The sequence below is a fragment of the Didymosphaeria variabile genome (assembly GCF_027946475.1).
Source record: "Didymosphaeria variabile strain IMI 356815 chromosome Unknown scaffold_8, whole genome shotgun sequence".
NCBI lineage: Eukaryota > Fungi > Ascomycota > Dothideomycetes > Pleosporales > Didymosphaeriaceae > Didymosphaeria > Didymosphaeria variabile.
In genome coordinates, this window is record NW_026611627.1 from 2,256,093 (window position 1) to 2,277,341 (window position 21,249).

At 53.0% G+C, this 21,249-nt stretch overlaps 8 protein-coding genes across 8 annotated transcripts; 3 read left to right on the plus strand and 5 right to left on the minus strand.

Annotated features, from left to right (window-relative positions):
• Window positions 1-173: 173 nt before the first annotated feature.
• Window positions 174-698, minus strand: N0V89_010966 (uncharacterized protein; the record flags this gene model as incomplete). Its single annotated transcript, XM_056219705.1, has 1 exon — window positions 174-698. One exon carries the CDS (start codon window positions 696-698, stop codon window positions 174-176), a length of 525 nt encoding a protein of 174 aa, XP_056066832.1.
• Window positions 699-2,272: 1,574 nt separating this feature from the next.
• On the plus strand, window positions 2,273-5,377 carry VAC7 (Vacuolar inheritance and morphology protein; the record flags this gene model as incomplete). Its single annotated transcript, XM_056219706.1, has 3 exons — window positions 2,273-3,117; window positions 3,214-3,653; window positions 3,876-5,377. 3 exons carry the CDS (start codon window positions 2,273-2,275, stop codon window positions 5,375-5,377), a joined length of 2,787 nt encoding a protein of 928 aa, XP_056066833.1.
• Window positions 5,378-11,035: 5,658 nt separating this feature from the next.
• On the minus strand, window positions 11,036-12,061 carry IST1 (Vacuolar protein sorting-associated protein ist1; the record flags this gene model as incomplete). Its single annotated transcript, XM_056219707.1, has 3 exons — window positions 11,036-11,824; window positions 11,880-11,990; window positions 12,038-12,061. The coding sequence occupies 3 exons, from the start codon at window positions 12,059-12,061 to the stop codon at window positions 11,036-11,038; spliced, it is 924 nt and encodes a 307-aa protein (XP_056066834.1).
• Window positions 12,062-12,481: 420 nt separating this feature from the next.
• Window positions 12,482-15,290, minus strand: msh2 (the record flags this gene model as incomplete). The annotated part of the gene is made up of 2 exons (XM_056219708.1): window positions 12,482-15,091; window positions 15,138-15,290. The coding sequence occupies 2 exons, from the start codon at window positions 15,288-15,290 to the stop codon at window positions 12,482-12,484; spliced, it is 2,763 nt and encodes a 920-aa protein (XP_056066835.1).
• A 712-nt stretch (window positions 15,291-16,002) lies between these two features.
• Window positions 16,003-16,431, plus strand: N0V89_010970 (uncharacterized protein; the record flags this gene model as incomplete). The annotated part of the gene is made up of 1 exon (XM_056219709.1): window positions 16,003-16,431. The coding sequence occupies one exon, from the start codon at window positions 16,003-16,005 to the stop codon at window positions 16,429-16,431; it is 429 nt and encodes a 142-aa protein (XP_056066836.1).
• Window positions 16,432-16,529: 98 nt separating this feature from the next.
• N0V89_010971 (uncharacterized protein) lies at window positions 16,530-17,481 on the minus strand (the record flags this gene model as incomplete). The annotated part of the gene is made up of 3 exons (XM_056219710.1): window positions 16,530-16,738; window positions 16,844-17,193; window positions 17,246-17,481. The coding sequence occupies 3 exons, from the start codon at window positions 17,479-17,481 to the stop codon at window positions 16,530-16,532; spliced, it is 795 nt and encodes a 264-aa protein (XP_056066837.1).
• Window positions 17,482-18,102: 621 nt separating this feature from the next.
• On the minus strand, window positions 18,103-19,210 carry N0V89_010972 (uncharacterized protein; the record flags this gene model as incomplete). Its single annotated transcript, XM_056219711.1, has 2 exons — window positions 18,103-19,153; window positions 19,203-19,210. 2 exons carry the CDS (start codon window positions 19,208-19,210, stop codon window positions 18,103-18,105), a joined length of 1,059 nt encoding a protein of 352 aa, XP_056066838.1.
• Window positions 19,211-19,917: 707 nt separating this feature from the next.
• N0V89_010973 (uncharacterized protein) lies at window positions 19,918-20,517 on the plus strand (the record flags this gene model as incomplete). Its single annotated transcript, XM_056219712.1, has 1 exon — window positions 19,918-20,517. One exon carries the CDS (start codon window positions 19,918-19,920, stop codon window positions 20,515-20,517), a length of 600 nt encoding a protein of 199 aa, XP_056066839.1.
• Between the last annotated feature and the right edge of the window lie 732 nt (window positions 20,518-21,249).

The following is a 21,249-nucleotide window of genomic DNA, read 5'->3' on the forward strand; positions in this document are numbered from 1 at the left end:
ACGATGAACCATTAGCACGTGATATTATTGTGCAGGTGCAGTTGATCTGATGCTGGCAGCCTACGGCTATCAAGAAAGGAACAACCTGTTCGCCTCTTCTGGACATGAACCGTACTCTTCTTTCATCGGATGCACATTGACGTCTTCGTACATTTCGTCAACTTCTCAACCTCTCACGATCCCTGCCCCTCGGTCGTACTCAGCTCCTGTAACATCTCCCTTGTGGCGCTTAAACTCCCGGAGTCACCATAAATCGCTGCAATCAAGCTCCCATCAATTTTTGGGAACTCCCTCTCGAGAATCGCCTGGTTCTGCTCATCTTCCGTTTGCGGCCGCGACATCTCGTAGCTCTGCATTACCTCAACCTGATGTGAGCGGTCCTGGCCTTGAGGCAGGGCTTGCTCGGAGTTGGTGCCTGCACGGCGCGGCGGGAGTCCAGGGGGTGGGGCGTACTGCTCGTGTTGCTGTTCCGGAGGGGCCTGAGAGGGAGGATTGTAAGACTGTTCCCGGGCGAAAGGATTGCTCTGGGCTTGATCTTGAGTGTGGAGCGGATTGTGATCTTGGGATTGAGCAGGCGCATTATATGACTGGGAAGGATTCTGGCCCTGGGATTCTGAGCCCCATGGGTTGGAGTAGGGATTTTGGTTATCTGTGCCGTAGTGAGGGGGTTGGTTGTTGTAAGGGTTCTGTCCCGACATTTTGCTTGCGATGAGGAGGTGGGTGGAGAATGCCGGGATGAAGATGTGTGTTTTGGGCCGTGGCGGAGGCGAGATAGCTTGCGTGTATCGTGGCGTTGATACTTGGTGGTGAGGTGCTGCGGTGGAGGTCAGGCGGAAGGGATGACGTATAGGTTGATACGGAGCAGCCGGGGCCGCATATGGAGCATCCACCGCCATCAGACCTGTACAAGGCCAACGTTCACGATGCGAGATGTATAGCCATGTTCACTGGATGGATTTCGACTGGAAACCGGATGGCCTTGCTCAAGAATATCAATTCGAAGACTCTAGTCGTGTTATGTTGATTTAGCGAAGAGCCACAGCTTCCTACGCTCGAGATCACGTAGGGGGACTTGGCCGACAGTCCGCCGTGGTCCTTGAATCCGCCGACGCTTTTCACGAGATAGCTACGTATACATAGTAGAATATGTGAAGAAGCTTAGAGAAGTGAGCCCAGAGTAGTGGGGCAGCAAACCGACCTCCTGTCGAGACCGACTCCAGCAGGCGCAGCCGTACGTGTCTCCAATAACGGGAGGATAATGGAAGCTCTGTGTACGAGTATAAGCATGTGCATGGGCGTCTTGGAGAGCCCGAGGTCGGCTTTCGGCTCGCGGGCCCATCTGTGATGGCACAGGATAACATGACTATGCGCGCTGTCACAAAAGCAATCCAGCATGCGCAAAAGACATGCATTTACACCCATGGGAGGTGGATCCCGACTGAACGCAGCCACGGGAAGCTAAGAGTTTCGACGCAGGAACGGGATGAAAAGGCTGTGAACCAATCTGCTGGGCTCTAGAATGGAGTCGCGTCGAACAGGAGCGCACACAGCACCCAAGTCTTCACATCGTCACCTGCATGTGATCTGCATTCTGTGCTCGGGAACGCGTCCATCTCCCGTCGAGGTGTCGAGATGGGCAGGCATACACAGGCCGAAGGCTGAAGACGGCGGCAGGATCATGTCCCCGCGAGCAGCTGGACGAACAGGTATTGGGTCTGGGGAGACTCTGGGGTGTGATGGTGAGCACAACGGGTGACGGCACACGTGTTGCTCTGATGCAGGCCCTGGATGCGTGGCACCTCTCCGGACGAGCGCATGCGCAGCCCCGTCGAGAGCGGCAGTGGACATTATTTATCCATCCGCAGCAGCGCTCAGCTGACGTCGTCCTTGTGCTGCGCTGGCAGTGTTCCTGGATGCCAGGCCCGTCCCGTCAGCGCCGGACCACACATGCACCTTTCGTCCCGTCGCGGTCCCGTCCACCGTCGGCACCATCCTGCATCCTGCATCCACCTCTCCCTCGCCGCCCACGCTCCCGCCAGCAAATGCCACACGGTCTCTGCCTCGCCGGCGAATCTCCCTCGGCACCGTGCTCAGCCAACGACGGCGCGCCGCGTTGTGTGCGGGCCCTGCTGCTGCAATTTGACACTTGACCGCCTTGCTCGGCTCGGCTGCTGCGTGCACAACTATTCGCGGGCCTCCAGTGCACCCACGCTTCACGTTGCCAGAGGCGAAGCTTGCCTCGCGACATGCCAATAGCAGGCGATCCGCCGCCATGACAGACTCCCACGACGACTCGTTCCGCTCTCTGACCGGCTCGCCCGAGACGGCCGAGCCTGCGTCGACCAGCACCACGCCCACGTCAACATCGACGCCCACGCCCTCGCCCACGCCTACGCCCTCGACTCCTGCACCTGCGCCAGCCGAGAACGGGCCTGCCCCCATGCGACACCACTCCAACAACGGCGCCCGCTCGCTGAACGTGTCGGGCTCGCAGTCGGCCGCCAACTCGCCCATGTCCTCGCGCAACTCGTCGCCTGCACGCCACTCGCAGCGCGCAGACTCGCAGCAACCCAAGTCTGCGCGTCCCTCGCGCAAGAGCAGCAACGACGTGAGCCCCAACCGAGCCTCAAGCCTGGCCGGTCCCAGCACCACCGTCCCCTCTGCCGCGGCCATCCAGCGCGCCCTCTCGTCTGCAAACATTCCCCAGCTGCCGCCGGCCGCTGCAACCCAGGAGCCTTCGCGCGTTCCCAGGCCCTCCAAGTCGACCTCGGGGCCCAATTCCGGAGACAACACTCCCCACTGGCCCGTCTCCCCCAGGCTGAAGTCTCCCCCGCCCTCGGAACGCTCTCGGTCACGCAAAAACTCGCTGCGCACCCCTCAGCAGCACAAGAAGACGGAGCCTGCCGCGCCGCCGTCCATCATCGTCCAGAGCTCGTCGCCTGGCCCGGCCTCTCGCATCCCAGCCAGGGATGACGTCGTGGGCAGCGACCCCGAAGAAGCACACCTGGGCATGAAGCCGTCTGGCAGAGGAGCCAGCGGTGCCGCGCCCAAACTCGAGACTGTCCAGGAGTCCAGCGTACCTACGACGCCCGGCGAGGACGGTCACGATGCACACAGGTGAGGTTCCTTCCCCGCACGGCCAGCCCCGCCCGCGACTACATGTCATAATGAAAGCTTGCCGTAAACCTTGTCCACCGTGCTAACCCGCCACAGCCTGCTCTCTAGCTCAGTCGCGTCCACCACGGCCGACGAAGACCATAACAATGACGTCACGTCGTCCAAGGTTACCGAAGATCTTAGCGCGAGAATCTCGAAAAATGTCGAAAACGGCAGCGACGGCGGCGTCCGACACAAGGCAAGGTTGCAGGAGCAGCGGTCCGTTTCGACGCAGCGGCCGAACGCCCCAACCTCCAAACCCTCGTTCTCGTCGCTACACGCGGTGAAATCGCGCACCGACGCCCCGTTACGAAACATGACAGTCGAGACCGAGACAGTGCCGTCGGTCGCACAGACGACGATTGGCAATCAGGACCGCTCCACTTCGGGGCGTGGCGATGGCAGCCTTCGTTTGAAGCCTAGCAACGAGACAATACGCCCCAGGAAAGAGCGCAAGCCGCCAAAGCGAAAAGCGCCCTCTATCAACTCAGGCACCGGTAGGTCGCCCATTGTTCTTCATCATCACCACCCGAGCAGACCGGAGACTGGGCCTTGCCCGGCAACGGTGTCTCCCCTCGGCAGTCCCGTCTCATGCTGCTCGAGCGACAGGTCCATGTTGACCATGTCGCCTCCGAGCCCTGAGATGACGCGAAGACTGAGTGCTCACACTCCCTCTTTCCTATATTTCTATCCATATGCTAACTCGAGGCTTCGAAAAGCGTCCTCCAAGGCAGATGTATTTGAGCAAAAGGTGGCCAGTGAGGTCAACGAGGCTGACTCCTCGGACTCTGAGGCCACCTTTATTTATGAGTCGAACCCTCCTGAACAACAACCGCACCGCAGCCGGCACCACCATTCGCGTACGCCTAGCATGACCTCCATTGCAAGCCTGGTTGATCCTAGGCTCGCCATCAGGAACGAGCACAAGAACCCAGACAAGAAGCCCAGCATGAAGTTCCCGAATCCGTACAATAACGCTAATGGAGATTACGATGGGGAGCGCAGCGACGGCACTGTACGACTCGGTTCAGGCAGGACGAACGGCAGCCGTCACCACCATCATATTGGACGACATGGTCAAGGACGAGGAGCTCTGCATCACCTCGTGATGGACAGTGACTCCTCACTCGTGGGGTCTTCGCGCGCCCGTGCTCCTTCGTCACGGCATCTGTCACAGCCAAACAGTCCGCGCTTCCAGACCTTCAACGTGGCCAACGGGAGCGGTAACGGTAATGGCACAAAAAAGCATGGAGAATTGTCAACCTACGATATTGACACTGAGAACGCCGCCGATGATGAGCGGACACCACTGATATCGACGCGGAGCCCACGCGCGCGCACATCACGCCATGGACGACCAAACAGTGCCACGCTACGCCAGCTCGAACGTCGCAATCGCCGTGGAGAAGGGAATTGGTGCCGACGCTTCGCTGGGTGTCTAGTCGCGTCGATCATCATTCTAGTTGTCATCTTCACTGCGGTCGGCGTTGTCTTTGCCTCCACCAAGCAATTAACTGATCTTAAGATACGCGAGATCCAGAATGTTGTGGCTAGTCAAGAAGAGATAATCATGGACCTTGTGGTTGGTGCGGTGAACCCGAACATCGTAGGAATTACTGTGTCAGATATGGATGTCATTATGTTCGCCAAAAGCAAGCATGTGGGCTCTGACAAATGGTGGCGCGAGCACGGTAATGGCCGACCACAGAACGAAGATGGATGGTTACCGGTCCAGCCATCAGCGATCAAAATTGACGAGGGCTCAAGCACCGCTGGCGTTGACGAAGGCACAGATCCAATTGAAGAACCACGGACCATGTCGCTTGGTCGCATCTTCCATTTCGATTCGCCACTCACATTCGACGGTACATTTTTCAATCATCGCCAAGTGGAATCTGTTGGAGAGATTCGCCTCTCAAAGCCTGGCAACAAGACTGAAGCGGGGGGAACCGAACGATGGGAGGAAGTCCTGCAGTATCCCTTCGATCTCATCGTGCGGGGCACGTTCAAATACGAGCTCCCTCTCAGCACTCACGTTCATAAGGTCTCGGTCACCGCCACGTATAGTTACGATCCCGATGCCGAGAAGAAGAAATTGAAAATGATCGATTCAGAAGGTATCAAGGCAAAGAGGGATTCGTCATCTTTACCTGTAATATCAGCGCCAGTGGGACGTTTCGATCGCAGAATGCTTCCCCTTCTGGATTGGAACGCCCAATAAGCGCGGCTACTTCCCTTTGGTCCCCAATTTAGCAAGAATCGACGCCCACTTGAAATCGAAAACAAAACAAGATACCCCCATACACACGGACACGGATTCACGACCAAACCCATAGACTTGTACGGTACGCCGTCTCGCTCCGCAAGCCTGACGGACCGCATACCCCGGCTCGACCGCCGCTTACGAATTTTCTTCCCACTTTGCATTCTGCGCCTTTTTTTGTAGGCCTGTAACATGGTACAGATGGACTCTTACGAAGACGGGCTTGTTTGTTTCTGAAACTTTCCGTAACGTTTCAGCGAAAGGTGTTTGTTATATTAGTCAGCTACTAATGCCTGATGACCTGGCCCTCGTTCTCTCTTCCCGTTTGCTGAGGAGGCACATGACCTTGCGGTCTTTCGTTGAGGTCTTGTACCTGGCAATGTTTTTACGCTGGAGTTTTCCTTTCGGCCCAGTCGTGCTCGCTCAGATTTCTTTTCATTGCTTGCCTACTTGTCTTCTCCGTCGGGTCGCATTTACTGGGCATGAAACGGTTGGCATCGCGAAAGAGGACGGACAATTTGAGGTACAAGCATACTCTCGAGAGGATATATTTTTGGCGTTACTTAGCGAAAGGGCATGGCATAGCACAATGGATCGCATCAAGCATAGGCGTTTTATTGTGATCGTCGGCGAGACTAGGAAAGCGTAACGAGGAACGTAGTAGTTGTGCTGTGTTGAAAGCAGCGTGAACAGTACTGGAAAGGAAGGGGTCGTCGATAGAAGCGATGTGCTGTGGCGGCTTGTAAATACGCTGCCATGTCTAGTCAAATGAACCGCTACTATTCAAATGCTGGTCGAAACGCAGCAGTCGATCTAAGATAGCTTTATCACCGATTTGAAAGTGTAGTGAGCGCAGGCTTTACCGGCACAGTAGATTCTGTGCGCTTGCTGTACATGGTACCTGAAGTTTTTGAATTTTGATGCTATAGCTGATACAGATCGACCCTAAAGCCCGCTGTACAGTTGCAGCGCCGTTTGGCTCGACATATATGTAGTGTCGTAAGGTCTCCCGGGAGACCTGCAATCAAATTTCTCTATAGGTATCATGCTTTCGGTGCAAGAGCAAGCGCGCGTCTCCACATTTGCCAGGACGTGGCAAATCACTCCGCCCGCTCTCCCCACCAGTCTGCAAAAGTATCACCGAAGTCGAGAAATCTATCTCGGCCGACAGTAGCTGGTCTCTATAGGGCTGGGGATCCACTGAAATACTTGGCTTGGCTTCCGGTAGCAGTGTACCATGTACACAATGGTAGCTGATTAGAACAGGCAAGGCTGAGTGACCACCCTACAACTCGCGGTAGCAATGATGCATGATCTCCATTTTCTTATTTGTATCTATGATTAGATACATAGACCCTACAAAGTATCAAGGCGTGCCGCTCGACCTGGTAGAACAGAGCATACACGGATCTCAGAATGCGACCTCACGAACGCGAGGTCAGCTATTCGCGACATTGCATGGCTGCGTAGCCTTCTACGTCTAATAAAACACCGAGGACGGCCCTTGCCGCTGCGAAATGGGCATGCAGCCCGAGAAAAAGTCCGACTGCCTTACCTTACCTTTGGGCTCGAAAGGTTAGTCGCGCCTGTAAGCCGAAAGGTCCTGGTCCTCGACCGTGCGGTGGAGATGAGTGAGGGGATCAGGAGGCGCAGAAACGTTGACAAAGTTGAGCGCCTGAGGAGTTATGAAAAGCTATAAGACCATCGGGATCTCTTCTGCTGCTGTTTGAGAACAGCATCCACTCAGCATCAACAACCAAAGCTTCACTACATCACACTCTTTACATTCGTTTAACTCTTTTCGAGTTTCAGTCAAACTCGACAACAATTAAGATGCAGATTGTTTCCACCCTCCTTCTCCTCGCCCTTTTCACCTCCACCATCGTGGTGACCAACTGCAGCGGCAACTTCGAGGAAAACCACGGGAACGGCTGCTGCCACGCGTGCGATATTGGAACTGCGCTCCACTTCCAGAGCGATAAGAGTTGCAGGATTACGACGCGCGTCGTATCCTCAAGAAAGCTCGTGTGGATGGTTTCCCGAGAGATTGCTAACAGAGTTTGAGAAACAGGTACAGCGAGCCTGGTTGCACTAGGAAGACGTACTTGAACACAAGCCAGGACAAATGCATTGGGCTGCCCCAGAAAGAGGCAGCACCACGCATAACACATGCATAGAGGGGAGATGGGATACGAAGGGTCGGAAGTGGGAGGTGATGGCGCTGGAAGGGTCGGGCCTAGCTGCGGGCTACACGCTACACTGTCGTTACCATTTTACTTCCAGAGTTCCTTGTACGTGGCTACTTACCAAACACCTTATTCATCACCTCCCACTTTTGATGCGCACAAATATGGAAGATCAATCAGAAGACCAAGGGGATTGTGTCAGCACGCAAGATTTCTTTGCTTGTATGCGATCGTCCACTTTTTGCACGTTGATAACCACAAGCGCCAGCCTCCAGAGCTATGACTTCCTTGCCCTTCTTGGGTTTATACATCGGTAAGATATGTGGTCAGAGACTTTGGTGAATGATCCAGATACACCTTGAAGTCGTACTACAGGATGCGACCTTCACGCGTGAACACGACTATTAATAGCGCCCGTCTTCTGCGGTAACGGTCCACCACCACATAGCGACAAACTGACTAATCCTATTTCCCAAATACAACACAAAGTACAGCGCATCTCTTAACCTATATCCGCTCTATCACTCGGTACTCATGCCACCAGTACGCTCCACCGTCATTAGCGCATATCCTCCCCTCTGGTTACAGAAGGTCCCACGATGGAAGTGTTGCAGGTGCCAATCCGGAGAAAACTACTTTGACGTCATTGGCGGTATTTGCAGGTCCTGCTGGCATAACAAGTGCGGCCATTGCGTGGATTTGAGGGTCGCAGAGGAGGGCAAGGAGAGGGCATGATGCCGCGGGCTTGAAGTGAGATGAAGTACGTGGTGCTGCTCTGATTGGCAGAAGTCTCGACGAGTGTGCAAATTTGTAAGCGTGGGTGATGAGTATATTTCGTAATGATAAAGTTCACGACAGATGTAGTCGATTACAAAGGTTCCTCGCCTGCTTTGTATAGCTCTAGGTACCTTTTAATTACAATTTTAACTAGTCTATGTAACATAGGAACCCAATCATGAGCTAGATTCCATACATTTTTAGACCTGTTAAACGCTAAAGTAAGGGCCTGAGCTTGATGGCCTAACAAGCGCCTCCCATAGCATATAGCGTTGGCAGAAGAATTGTAAAAGAGGTACCTGGAGCTATAATAAGGTGAGGTAGGAGCTTTTATAAAGCATTGATAAGTAAATGATAATTCGCGAGTGGTCTTACTAGCCTGATTTGATAACCCACTTCACCATAACTTCTTATGCCACCTTTCCACGGAAGAAACACCTTTTAGATATATTACACGATAGTTTCTTCTAATGGAGGACGAGGGATAGTTCCCTATTCAAGCATTGAGACATTGCACTTGAAACTCGAAAGAGATAGTGCTCAAAGATTACACTGTAAATAGACCAGTCATAGAAGCAACAGTCACCGTTAATAGGATGTAACACCGAATATAAAAAGGTCATATATCTGAAATGTGGTATACGAAGCTTTGTAATGCACCGATGTGTTCTCTCTGGCAGTCATATCGACCTCGTAGACGTTGCTGCCGCGTGATGATAGCCTGTGGAAACTTAGGGCTTCTGTGGTAAAGCCGTCGCGTGTTTGGATAAACCATCACATGATGGTAATACATGTATCATTGACGGAGCATCGATATCACATAGGACCTTTAAATGAGAGAAATAAAGATAAAGTATGACACGGCACCCTGTGAATGAAAGCACATCTGGGCAAGTAGTTGATAAGAAGTAACTTTAGTCCGTATCTGCGTGTGAACGCCTTAGCACGCTTGTGATAGGGTGGGGGCGTCTTTGGTATGATTAAGTTTAAAAATTGTTACTGAGTATCAGGCCGCTGCTTTATCTCGAATGTCTAAGAAGTGATAGACCGGAAGAATTGAGCGCCAATCTGGAGACCAATGGCCGGCTTATTCTAGAAAATAGCCATGACGCAAAAGTGTCAAGCTGTTGAAGATAACCGAAATTTCAAATACATCGTGTCGAAAACTTTTCTGTTCGCCACCATGTTCAAGAGTAAGTGTATTCTACCCTCAGCCTTGTGATGCTATAGATAGACGCTAATCACACTCTGTTTCTGCTGAGCGAAGTTTGACTGTGACCAAGCACTGAGCGCCTCAAGTGCCTCTTGCGCTGCCTCCTCAAGTCCACTCCACAAGTACCGAATGATATTATTTGAGTCGTTGCAACTCAGGATGCTGCACGTGAAATGGAGTCACGCCTTGAACACGACGGGTCAACTGGATGGTTTTCAAACCGTTGCAGACACCTGCAAGCGCAAGATCAGACTTGGCCGGGATGTTAACTGGGAAGAACCGAAAGAAATCGAACTGGATATAGCGGATATGGCGCAAACCATCTTGAGGGACAGTGGCTAGCCAGGCTCGCGGATTGATTGTTTGGGAACGATGCCACCATAAATGTAAAGCACCGGATGAAGACAGGAAGAAACCCAAGAAACATCTGCTTGGTGAGGAAGCATCACGGAGGGAGGGACTTCGGCCGCTCGATCCGATCCTGGTGGAGAGAACGTACTGTTTACTTATACCTGACCGAATATCACAACCCTTGTAGTGTGCCTTCTGGATCTCGATGGTCTCTATACAATGAGGATGTGCGCTCTTGTTCCTATGGTATCAACACACATCCATACTAGTGCCGATTCTGTGCGTTAAAACCCTCCTGTTACACGCTACGAGAAGGAGCTGAACATTTCCGCCACATGTGAATAGCATGTTGAATCCGCCCTCAACCTATAGACGAGGTCAGGGGGTTGATCATCGGAAGATCTAGGCTGGCAAATAAGGCCTAAAAGCTTGGCTAGTATATCGCCAGAAATGGTAGTACGCAAGGGGTAATTTTAGGGAGCTCCTAGAAGGTGATTCGGACCCCATATTCGCGTTCTGCTAGCCAAAGAGGGGGCGTGACATCATAGCAGTAAAGTAAAGAGCCAAGGCTGAGTAGTGTTCACGTGAATGAAGTTCCACTTGCATCTTGGATGTCATTGGCCTTCGGGTAGTTGAAATTGGGGTCGAGTCGCGTGCTTAGATCTCGCGTGGCAGTTAAGCTTTGGCCCCCATGTTCACCGGCTAGTTGACGTCAGTGGTCAACAATAGTACGCTACTATGAGAAAACGGATTAGTCGTGATTGACCACAACACTGAGCACTGCCAAAACCTCCATTGGAGATGTTTTCGCGTAATGCCCTGGCTTTGAGAGACTGTACAGAGTGCCCTAGTATGATAAAGAGCCTGGTGAGCTGAATGGTATGCACTGGCGTGACTGGACGGTGCTACACGAGGGCGGACCGGGTCGTCCGAATGTTGAAATTGATCGATGGAAATTGGAAAATTCGAGAGGAGTGGGCCCTTGGTACAACGACCAGCGTCCCCTACTTCCGTCAAAGCTAGTTTGACAAAAGCTGTGTTACCATAACGCCGACCAACGCCATGCAGCCGAAATGCAACCTTACCAGATCACCGCTTCAGCGCCGCAAATCTCTTCGCCAGCTCGTCCACATCCGGAATCTTCCCTAGGCTGTCCTCCTTCTTTGCTGCCGGTTTTCTCCCCTCCACCTTTGACGCATTCAGCTTCGCTGCCGCCGCTCCCGGTAACTTCAACTTGGGCGCCACATTGTCCGTACTTGGACTTGGCGGCACGACCCGCAGCGGACTTTGCGGACCAAACTTCTTGGGCGGGATGGCCTTGACCAGCTCCTCTTCCTCGTCCTCTCTCCTGCTCGCTTTCGGGATGGCTCCTAACGCAGGCTCGAGCTCTTTGGGGTTCTCATCGGCGACACCGCCGGACGGTTCGTCGTCATCTTCGTCGTCATCCTGCGCAGGCTCCGGTTCCCCAAAAGGCACGCCGTAGAAGCGCGCGATCTCGCTGAGGTACGCGTCGACGAGCTCCGTCTTGGGCGTCTCCACCCGCAGCTTCCTCTCCACCCGATCCGCTACGCCCTCTCCCTCCATACTCGCGAGAGCAACATCTTTACCGAACTTTTCCACCAGTAGTGCCCTGACAGCATGTAGCTCCTTGATTTCTGTGCGCGGCGCGGCATAAATGATAGACCTTACAGCCTCCTCGAGCGCGGGGTCTAGCGGTATTGTGTTCGCGGGTGACGAAGGGGACGAAGGAGGGTCGAGAAGCTGCGAACGCGCAAGGAGCAGCTCGCAGTAAAGTTCGAGCATCTCGTGAAGTTCGGTGGTGATGTCGGAGCGGATGATGTTCTCGACGCGTATGCGCGCCGACTGGAGCTTGCCAGCCTACAGCGGCATGGTCAGCTATGGGAGGAGAGAAGTGCAACAAGGAGCAACGTACCTCAAGAAGCTGCGCCATTTCCCGCCGTTGCTGCTTAGCTTTTGCGGAGTCCTTTTGCTGAACCATGCGCAGGCGGGATATGGACAGCTTGAGCTGCACTTTGAGCTTGTTCTGCGGCCGTCAGCTCCAGGAAACCTAAGGGAGTCAACAGAACATACGACGAGCGATTGTGCGGGAGCCATGCTGATCTCTTGCGCAATGCGCTTCACAGTATGGGTATTTGGCTGAGTTGGGGCAGCCGCTGCGTGGATGCGTAGCGGGAGCAGCGCAGCTTGAAGTGGGATGTCTCAGGGCGCGGCGACAGCGGGGTCAAATCGTGGCGCATGCGGCACCTCGGATGTACTCAGTACTCTTTCACATTCCTTATTTACCATACAGTCGTGTCCGTGAATTAGATTCCTTTCTCGGATTTCTTACTTCATCGTGAAACTAGCTTGCACTCGACCATCTATTATATGACTATGTCGCAAAGCGGTGGAAAGTCAACCGCGGATATAATACATTCATAAAGTGGTATCTTAAAACAACAGTACACATGCCTGCCCTTTTCTAGCATTTTTTTGGGGCGCCATAACCATCGCGAGTCCGCACTGCGCTGTGATTTACAACGCCTGCATGCTCTTGAAGAAAGCATTATTCATCAGAGCAACCTCTCCTAGTACCAGCTCCCTCATCCTCTCAACCTGCTGCGTCTTCGTCAGGCCCTTACTTTCCACTTCTTCTTTCCAAGTCAACAGCACCCTTTTCAGTAGTCTGCTGCCCTCTTCGACTTCCTCTTTACTCGCCTGCACGAAGCCCTCCTCGTGCTTGCCCGAGAAGTCTTCCAGCTCGTCTGCCTTCCGCTTCGCCATGTTGATGACCTTTTGTGGGAAGCGAACAAGCTCAGCGACGTGAATGCCGAAAGACTGATCGCAGACGCCTTCCTCTACCTTGTAGAGAAGCGTCACCTCACGCTTCTTTTGCACACCACTGCCAGATTCTTCTGTGCCCTGGGAGATGTGAGCTACGACGTGGAGATTCTGGACTTGCGGATACGTCTTGACCAGCGCAGTGAGTTCGTGGAAGTGCGTGGCGAAAAGAGCGAAGGCGCCAATTTCCTTGACGATGTACTCAGAAATGGCCCATGCAAGACCGAACCCATCGTATGTGCTCGTTCCACGGCCGAGCTCATCGATAATGATGAGGGATTCTTTCGTAGCGGACTTCAAAATGTTGGCTGTCTCTAACATCTCTGCCATGAACGTCGAGACGCCCTTGATTTGGCTGTCGCTTGCACCGACACGAGCGAGGATGCAATCGAAAATGGTAAGCTCTGCCTCAGACGCTGGAACAAAGCAGCCAATCTGAGCCATGAGCGCGATGACACCAATTTGTCGGATGTACGTCGATTTACCACCCATGTTCGGACCTGTTATGATGCAGAATTCGCTCGAATCGCGCACAAGGCTAACATCATTCGTAATAAACGATACGTCATCCTGCATCTCCAAACACGGATGGCGAGCCTCTCTCAATGTGGTATTGCCGGTGCCCCGTGGATGCATCGTAGGCCGTGTATAAGACGTGGGAGCGTGGACTGAAACGTGTGCGAACGCCACAACAACATCTAGATGCGCAAGAACTGCTGCCAATTTCTCGACCACTGGAATGTACGAAGATGCTACCGTCACAACCTCGTTCACCAAGCCGCTCTGTGTCCGGTTATACGTCTCTGATAGCTGATCGAACTCTCTTCGCTTGGCTTGCAATGATGATGTGGTGAAGTAAACGCCGTTTTTCTGTGTTGAGCATTCCTGGTACTGCTTCTTATTTCGTATGCACCCGGCTTCGTTGCGAGTCAGCCTGAAGCACCAACCGTGCACACGATGGTTCTCTAGAAACAGTTTCTTTTCGGTGTCCTGATTCAGGTCACGACCCACGCTCATATGCTCTTCATTCATCTCTCGTTTGAGCTTGTCGAGACGCTTACGAATGGTGCCGAGTCCTTCGTCAAACTCGGACTTGATAATAAACTCGTGATTGTCGAGAGCGTCCAAGTCGACCGTCGTCTCCACCATTTCTTGTAGCTTGGCAAACGACGCATCGTACTCTCGTAGCTTGTTCGTGTATTCTGCGTCCAACGGATCTCGATATTGCTCGTCCATTACGGACTCAAACGCTTGGATGAAGCCCGGCAATCGTATGACAACCTGATATGTCCGCACAACATCTTCCAAGTTCGCAATCTTGCGTTGAAACTTCTTCGCCAGTCGGTAGAGGTCGGGTATAGCGCGGAGGTGTTCTTCTTGCAAAGTTTGCCTCAACTCAGTGTCGTTGACAAACGCTTCGACAAGCTGTTGTCGTCGCTCAATGTCGGCGACATTCATGAGCGGTTGTTTGAGCCATTGCGCCAGCAACCGACTACCAGTTGGCGTTTTGCAGTGATTCAGCAGCCCATACAAACTCATCGTCTTTGCACCATCTCGAGGCCCAGGCATGAGGTTCAGCGCTTTCAGTGCCGCCGAGTCGAGCTTCATGTACTGCGACAGATCATGCTGGTATAGCTGATATTGCCCGAAATTCGAGGAGTCGGCCATTACACCTAGATATTTAATCAAAGCTGCCGCTGCGCCCATGGCTAGCTTCAGATCAGTCTGAGGGAGGGTACCGGCAGCATGCTCATCCTTGAGCAACCGCGGAAGATCCTGGTCGATATCTTTGGTACCAAAGTCAGCTACGCCTCGCTCGGCTATTGCGCAGCCACAGTTGTCGGCAATTGTCCGGATCTTGTTGAGCTCTACATCTTTCTTGGAGGTATCGGCCTGAATGAGACATTCCTTCACACCGAGCTGAATGAGGAGCGATTCAAAATTCGAGTAGAGATCATTATCCAGGAATTCGGTCACGCCAAGTTCTCGCACGCTGGCATCAGCGAAGCAGACACCCACATTCCGTGCTTCACCTGCCTTCGCCGACACCTTGACAGCCAGCATTATGGGCGCATTCTCGACTTGTCCACCGAGCTCTTCCTCGATATCCTGCAAATTGCCGGGCGAAGCCTGTTTCGCTATTTTCCACGCCATCCTTCCGGACGATTGCCATATCTCAATTCGTTTACCCAGTCTGAAAAGCGAGTCCCGGAGGAAGTTTCGGAAGACAGTAACGGTCATAGTCACGGATTCGAGGCCCGGGTCGCGGCCCAGCTTACGGATAACGGCAGTCGTGCGGTAGACCTGGTCATGTCAGCACGATATTCATAAGCTGAGGGCTAATACTTGCATGATTGGCAATGAACTTCGCATCTTCGCCGTGGGAGCTGTAGTAATCTCCTCGGTCGAATATGCGTATGGTGTCATCCTTTTGTGGCAGGTTGCGGAAGAATTTACAAAAGCTAGTTTCGTCTTCTTCTTTCAGCTCTGGTCGGGACGCCATGTTGAAGCAGAACAACAACTACAGCGGAACTATTGTAGAAAAGAAGATTAGCGAGGAGGCGACGTGCGATGGGCATGAGTTGGCCGGGACGCACTTGCCTTGAACGCGAGACGCGAGCACGTCCCTAACGCGCTTCCATGCCTAGCGCCATCGATAAGCACCAGGGAACGCTAATAACACTTGTGAAATTTGACGGCCCTAGGTTATTGGCTAACCCCATGTGGCGCTGTGCGACTGCTTCTTGCTGTGTATATAGCCTTTTCCAGGCACAGCTGTTATGTTTGTACTCGTAGCTAAAGCGAAATATGATGAACAAACCAGAATGTTTTATAGTGTACAACAGTCGGATGCAACTTGCCAACTAGGAACATTTGAATGCCTACTAATGCACATGTGACCTTCACCGGGGTGTGTCACTTTCCATGAAAGAAGAGCTGAATGCGAACTCTGAGCGAAATATATCAAGACGTGGTAGGAGGGAGCGTCGTGACAAACGTATGTTAGGTTGCTCAAACGTTCAGGAGGCAAGCACGACTTGCAGTCCCAGCTCTCTCTTACGGTTCATGTCTCCGTGCGGTCCGCATGACGCCTCAGCTTGCTAGCAAGTCCATGCTGCCACATATCATTGATTCACCTAATTCAAACCGCCCGATGACACGGCTGCATATCCAAATCGACGCTCCACGCATCACGCATAGCCGCTGTCTACATCATGCCGCCACCCGCTCCCACGCCTCTCTCTGCGAACAACACCTACTTCTCCTCGCGTCACCCTAGAAAGCTAATGACTCTCCGTCCGAATACCTGGTTCGCCGTTGAGACGTTCGTCGAGTTCATCCTTGTCTCTTACCTGATCTGGGCGTTGTTTTACTTTATCTACCTGTGGATTTGTGGTGCTGTGTGGATGGTGAAGGGGCTGAAAAACATGATTGGGAGACGAAGAGGCGGGACAAAGTGGAGTGAGGAACGGCGATCGGAAAACATGAAAGACAAGGTGCCAGATACGACCGGAGAGCAATCAGGGTCTGCGTATAACGAGATGGAAGAGAGGAACGTCGAAGATGATCTTGATAAGAAGAGTTGGAGGGACGCTGTAACATATGGGGATGACACGGGACGTGAACGACGCATGACAGTGTGAGCACCGGGATAACAATGGGAAAGCGGCTCGTCTTTCATCAGTGCTGGCTACCGAGCACACGGTCCACCGGTCTCACTCAACGCAACTCCCCAACTATTCTATTGCTTCAGGTACTCGTCGAACCAAGCCACGGCCTGGACGAACGCTTGCTCCTTCGCGAATCTCGCTGGCTTGATTGAAAGGTCCGCACGTACCGCAAACCCGTGCTCGACGTCGGAGAAGAGGTTGATTTGGTAAGGTACCTTCAGCTTCTGGAGGATATCCTCAGACTCGCGACGCAGTCCGGCGGGGAAGACGTTGTCAGTCTCTGTTCTTGCGGTTAGCTGGGCTCTACAATGTACTATTGTTAGTCGCCGCTGTCTTTCCCAAACTCATGAGAAGACCGAGGCACTGATGACAAGAAACAGCTTACCGGCCGCGGCAATGCTCAGCGGTCCCTTGATACCCTCTAGCTCTTCCTTGTCAACAAAGCTGGGATGTGCTGTATACCCCACGTCGAGTTTTCCCTCCTTCAACCATCGGCACACATATTTTCCGCCAAAGCAATAGCCAACACCACCGAGCCTCTTTACGCCCAGCTCGCCGCGCAGGTGCTTGATGGTGGCTTCGGCAATGGGATCCACCTTGGGCACGTGCGGCATCTCGTTTTGAACCCACTTCATTAGATCGAAATCAGCTGGGGGGTTGGCGGGAACTACGTTGCCATTGAAGAGATCGGGAACCACGGTGAAGTAGCCGTTGGCCGCGAACTGATCGGCAACACTACGGGTGTCAGTCATGATGAAGGAATACTGCTGGACGGGGTAGCATGTACAGCTGGACATTATTGAGATCAATTCCGAAAATATCGGTGAAGATCACAATGGCGTTCTGCGTGCTCTTGTCTTCAGGGTAGGCAAAGTACGTTCGCACTGCTCGCATCAGCTTATTTTGTTCTTCTCGCAACGGAGTGAGCTTCCCACCATCACCAATCTTTTTCATCTCGCCCTGCGCCTGACCCTCGTGTTTCACGCCTACAGCACAGCAGCGTCCGGGAGGATTAGAAGCCATGATAAATTTTAAAGTTCGTTGAAGATACACAGAAAGGGGAAAGAGTATGTAGCAGCGAGAGTGGTGAGGGAGTGAAGCTTGCAACTAATATGCTTCGTTGAAACGTCACCCAGGCTTTCTAACTTCGCCGGTTTCTCGCCGTATTCACCGGGCAAAGCATACAGATACCCCTCGGTGGGGCTGCGGAAATGCAGGGTTACTGAAGCTTCAGCGGATGACGCACGAAGCTAGGGCAACTTGAAGTGCGCTAACCATTCTATCGCCTCACTGTGTGGAAGGTGTTGCCCCGTAACTAGTGTTTTCGGAACAAGGTTCTACGCCTAGTAGAGGAAGGTCATAGAACTTAGCGTCCATGTACTGGATTGAACCAAAAAAGTATCCTTTAGTTACGCCTAAAAGACGAGAGCACATGAAGATTGTGAGTATTGTCCAAACTTCAGTCAAGTGGACATCCATGAGACGTGAGTGTCACATTGACTGGGTCGTGATGGCCAACTTGGATCGAGAACATTTGAAGCTCGAGCATCAAAACGAAGCTGATAAGTAGGCACGTATGATTCGCGACCTTGACTTGGCTGGCTGGCTGCTCGATCAATATTTCATATCTCGTCCACTACTGTGCTACCTATCCTCCCGATCAGAAGTTCTTGGCTCGCGTCGATGACGAATTGGGTGATCGATGTGATCACGATGTCTTCCATCCTCATCACCGCTGCGACTTCGCTTCCGCTCACGTCGGTGCCCACGCGATGAAGACCGTCCTCCGTCGCGAGCCTCACGATCCACACGGTCATCATGCTCATCATCCACGCGCTTTCTCCTCTTTCCATGCTTCTCCCGGCGTGAATACCTTTCCTGTGCCGCTCTCAGTTCCATCAACTCGCGATCACGCTCAGCTGCCCATCTTTTCTTGTCACCTTTCGACTTCTTAAGCTGAACTTGGGCGCGTTGCATCAAGGCGAAAGGATCATTCGAAGCTCTCCGTGCAAGCTCCCTCTGCCTTCGTAGGGGATCCTTGTTGCCCCATACAGTCTTATCTTCCAGGTCTGGGAACGCGGTTGCCTTCTCTTCAGACTCGTCATCGGGAGAATTCTTGCTGCTTCTCGAAGCATACCAGGGTTGTTTTTCTAAGCCTCCCCGACCGGCTGCGTTTGAGAAACGCATCCTGTACTGGTCCTCTAACGCTCGCTCCTTCTTGCGCTTTTCTCTTTCGGCTTCCTCATTCTTCTCGCGCTTCCTTTGCTCCCTCACGTCGACAGGGAACAGATTGATGTTGCCGGCATGGTCAATCAATGGAGCGTCGCTAGTAGGTTTCCTCAGCTTCACCAGATGGGTATCAGAGTCTTCGGCTCCATCGCCGCCGCTACCTCTGATAGAAATTGCAAGACGGATGTCTCGGTCGGTGTCGTCTTCACCAGCCAATTTCCTTCTCTTCCTCTCGTGTCCGTCTTTGCGTGCAGCCTTCCTCGTCTCGTCAGTGTGCAGTCTCTCCTCGTCCCGCAGCGGCGGTGGTGTCCGGCCTCGAAGGATGGCAGCTCGTTGTGCGGCATCGATTTCTTGGATGCGCTGCTCCTCGGCGGCTTCTTGGGCAGCGGCGGCAGCCTCGTCAGCCTTTACGCGGGCGATGTTGTCGGCATTATAGACGTTCCAGGACTTCTTGCCAAGCAGGTGGCTAGATAGTTGTCAGCGATGAAGTTCAGGAAGAGCAAGCATCCGCTTACAGAGGCATCTTGAAGAGTGTTGGCAAGCTGCCGTGCAGCAGCAGCAGCAGGGTACGGCTCGAACGGCGACTGCTATCCCATCGCTGATAATGATAGCGAAGGCGGATGGCCGTTGGGGAGCTTCCCCGCAGTGAAGGCAGCTGAGGTAGCAGGGATGCGCAGGAACGATTGGCATCCCGCATTGGCGTGACGCACTCTCGGACCGTTCCACGAACGAAGCTCCCCATTCAAGCTTTGGAGCTCAATGCACCACCACGGTCCAGCCACGCCCTCTATAAAGTGTGTGTTGTCGCGCGCGCCGCTCAGGTAGCCGTACGGCCTTGCCATAGTTCGCTGGTCCTCGCTTGAGCTTGTTGTGCAGTGACCTTCCGTATCGAGCGCGTATCACATCACCTCAGCTACGACGGCTGCGGGGACGTGCCGGAACGAAGACATTCGAAACCCTGGGCTCCAATTGTCATACCTCACCACGTGGGCTCCCGGCGCATAGCGACCATGTACGACTTCCGCGCAAAGATTTGCTGAAAGAGCGTGTCACGCGCAAAACCTAAGACTGGAAAGGCCATCGACTCACATCGACCGCCCGCGCAGAAGCAATATACGCCCTCTGTCAAGCTGAACCTCACGTCGCAGGCCTGCTGAATCACCGCTTCCTTCGAAAGAGAGCCTCCTGTACCTCCTCCCATACCTAAGCGTAGGGTCCGCCACTTTTGCAATGCCCACCTGGCTCGTCCATGGCTTCCGCTGGCCCCGCGTTGCCATTCGCATCCACATTATCCTCGAAAATCTCGAAGACTGCGCCGCCGAATGGCTCATGGCCCCGGCGACCACCGCACAACTCACTCAGAACTTTCACAAACAGTTTCCAGAACAACTTGCGCATCTGCCCTCTCTGCGCTTCATCGAGCAGTATGATCCCGACGATGAACACACGAAAGATCAGCCATACGCGTACGTGTGCGACCAGGTGACGGAGATAAAGTTGGGCGTCGACATTGACGAGGTGCGCGGTGTGGGCGTGCAGAGCGACACATGGAGTGCGCTCGTGGAGCTGCGTGACAAAGTCGCACCCGGAGAGAAGGTAGGGTGGTTCGTGGTAGTCAATGGGGACGTGGAGAGGTGGGCGCCACCGCTCATGAACGACGAAGATGAGGACACCGAAACAGAGTTGAGCGTCGATGGAAACGGGATCGAGCAGAGCCCGGTGAGTCCTGTTAGTCAGCGGAGCAGTGTGGTCAGATCAGACGAAGACGATACAGGAAAGAAGAGAGGACTGAAGAAGTGGTTTGGGAAGATACGGAAAGCCAGGAGGTAAGAGTTCTTGCCCCAGTGTAAGCGCTTTTTCTGACCCTTCCCACAGTATAAAGGATTTTAAAGCAACAGAACTACCTTCTCGAAGTGCACCAACGTCTCCTGGAGTACCCCCGGTGCCTCCAATACCCCAGCCCGTGGCGAATTCAAAGGTAACGACAAATGGGAAAGCACCGGTCTCGGCGGGAACGGCATAAGGTTATGTGCAGTATGAATATGAACATGTACGTGGTAGTCTGGTATATAACTCTCCGTATTCCGGTTGGTGTTTGGGTTTGGATATCTGAAAGGGTGGTTATGCGATGTGGATGAGCATATACAGACTTATGATTAGCGAGATACCGGTAGCAATCTGTAGAAGGCGTTCTGTGATTATATATTGACTACGTCTTGATTAATGATCCCCAACACCTGTCATACACACTTGCGAGAGTCGAATTTTGCTTTGCTGCAAACGGTCCCCTGGATAAATTTGCCGAAAGCGATTAGAAGTTCTTGTATGAATGTCAAGCCTCTGATGTCGATGCACCATTCGAAGATATAACCGCAACGGTGCGTGAACGAAGTAACGTTTGACACTACACTAGTGTAGTGCTCCTTTCAGGTTAGCACCGTATCAAAACACGTGACCATGTTGATCGCGCTTGTCGCCTACAACTTTCTGCGCCAACTTCATACCACTCCTAACAACAAATTCCCCATGACTCCGACGTCGTAATATCGAACCCAAGACATC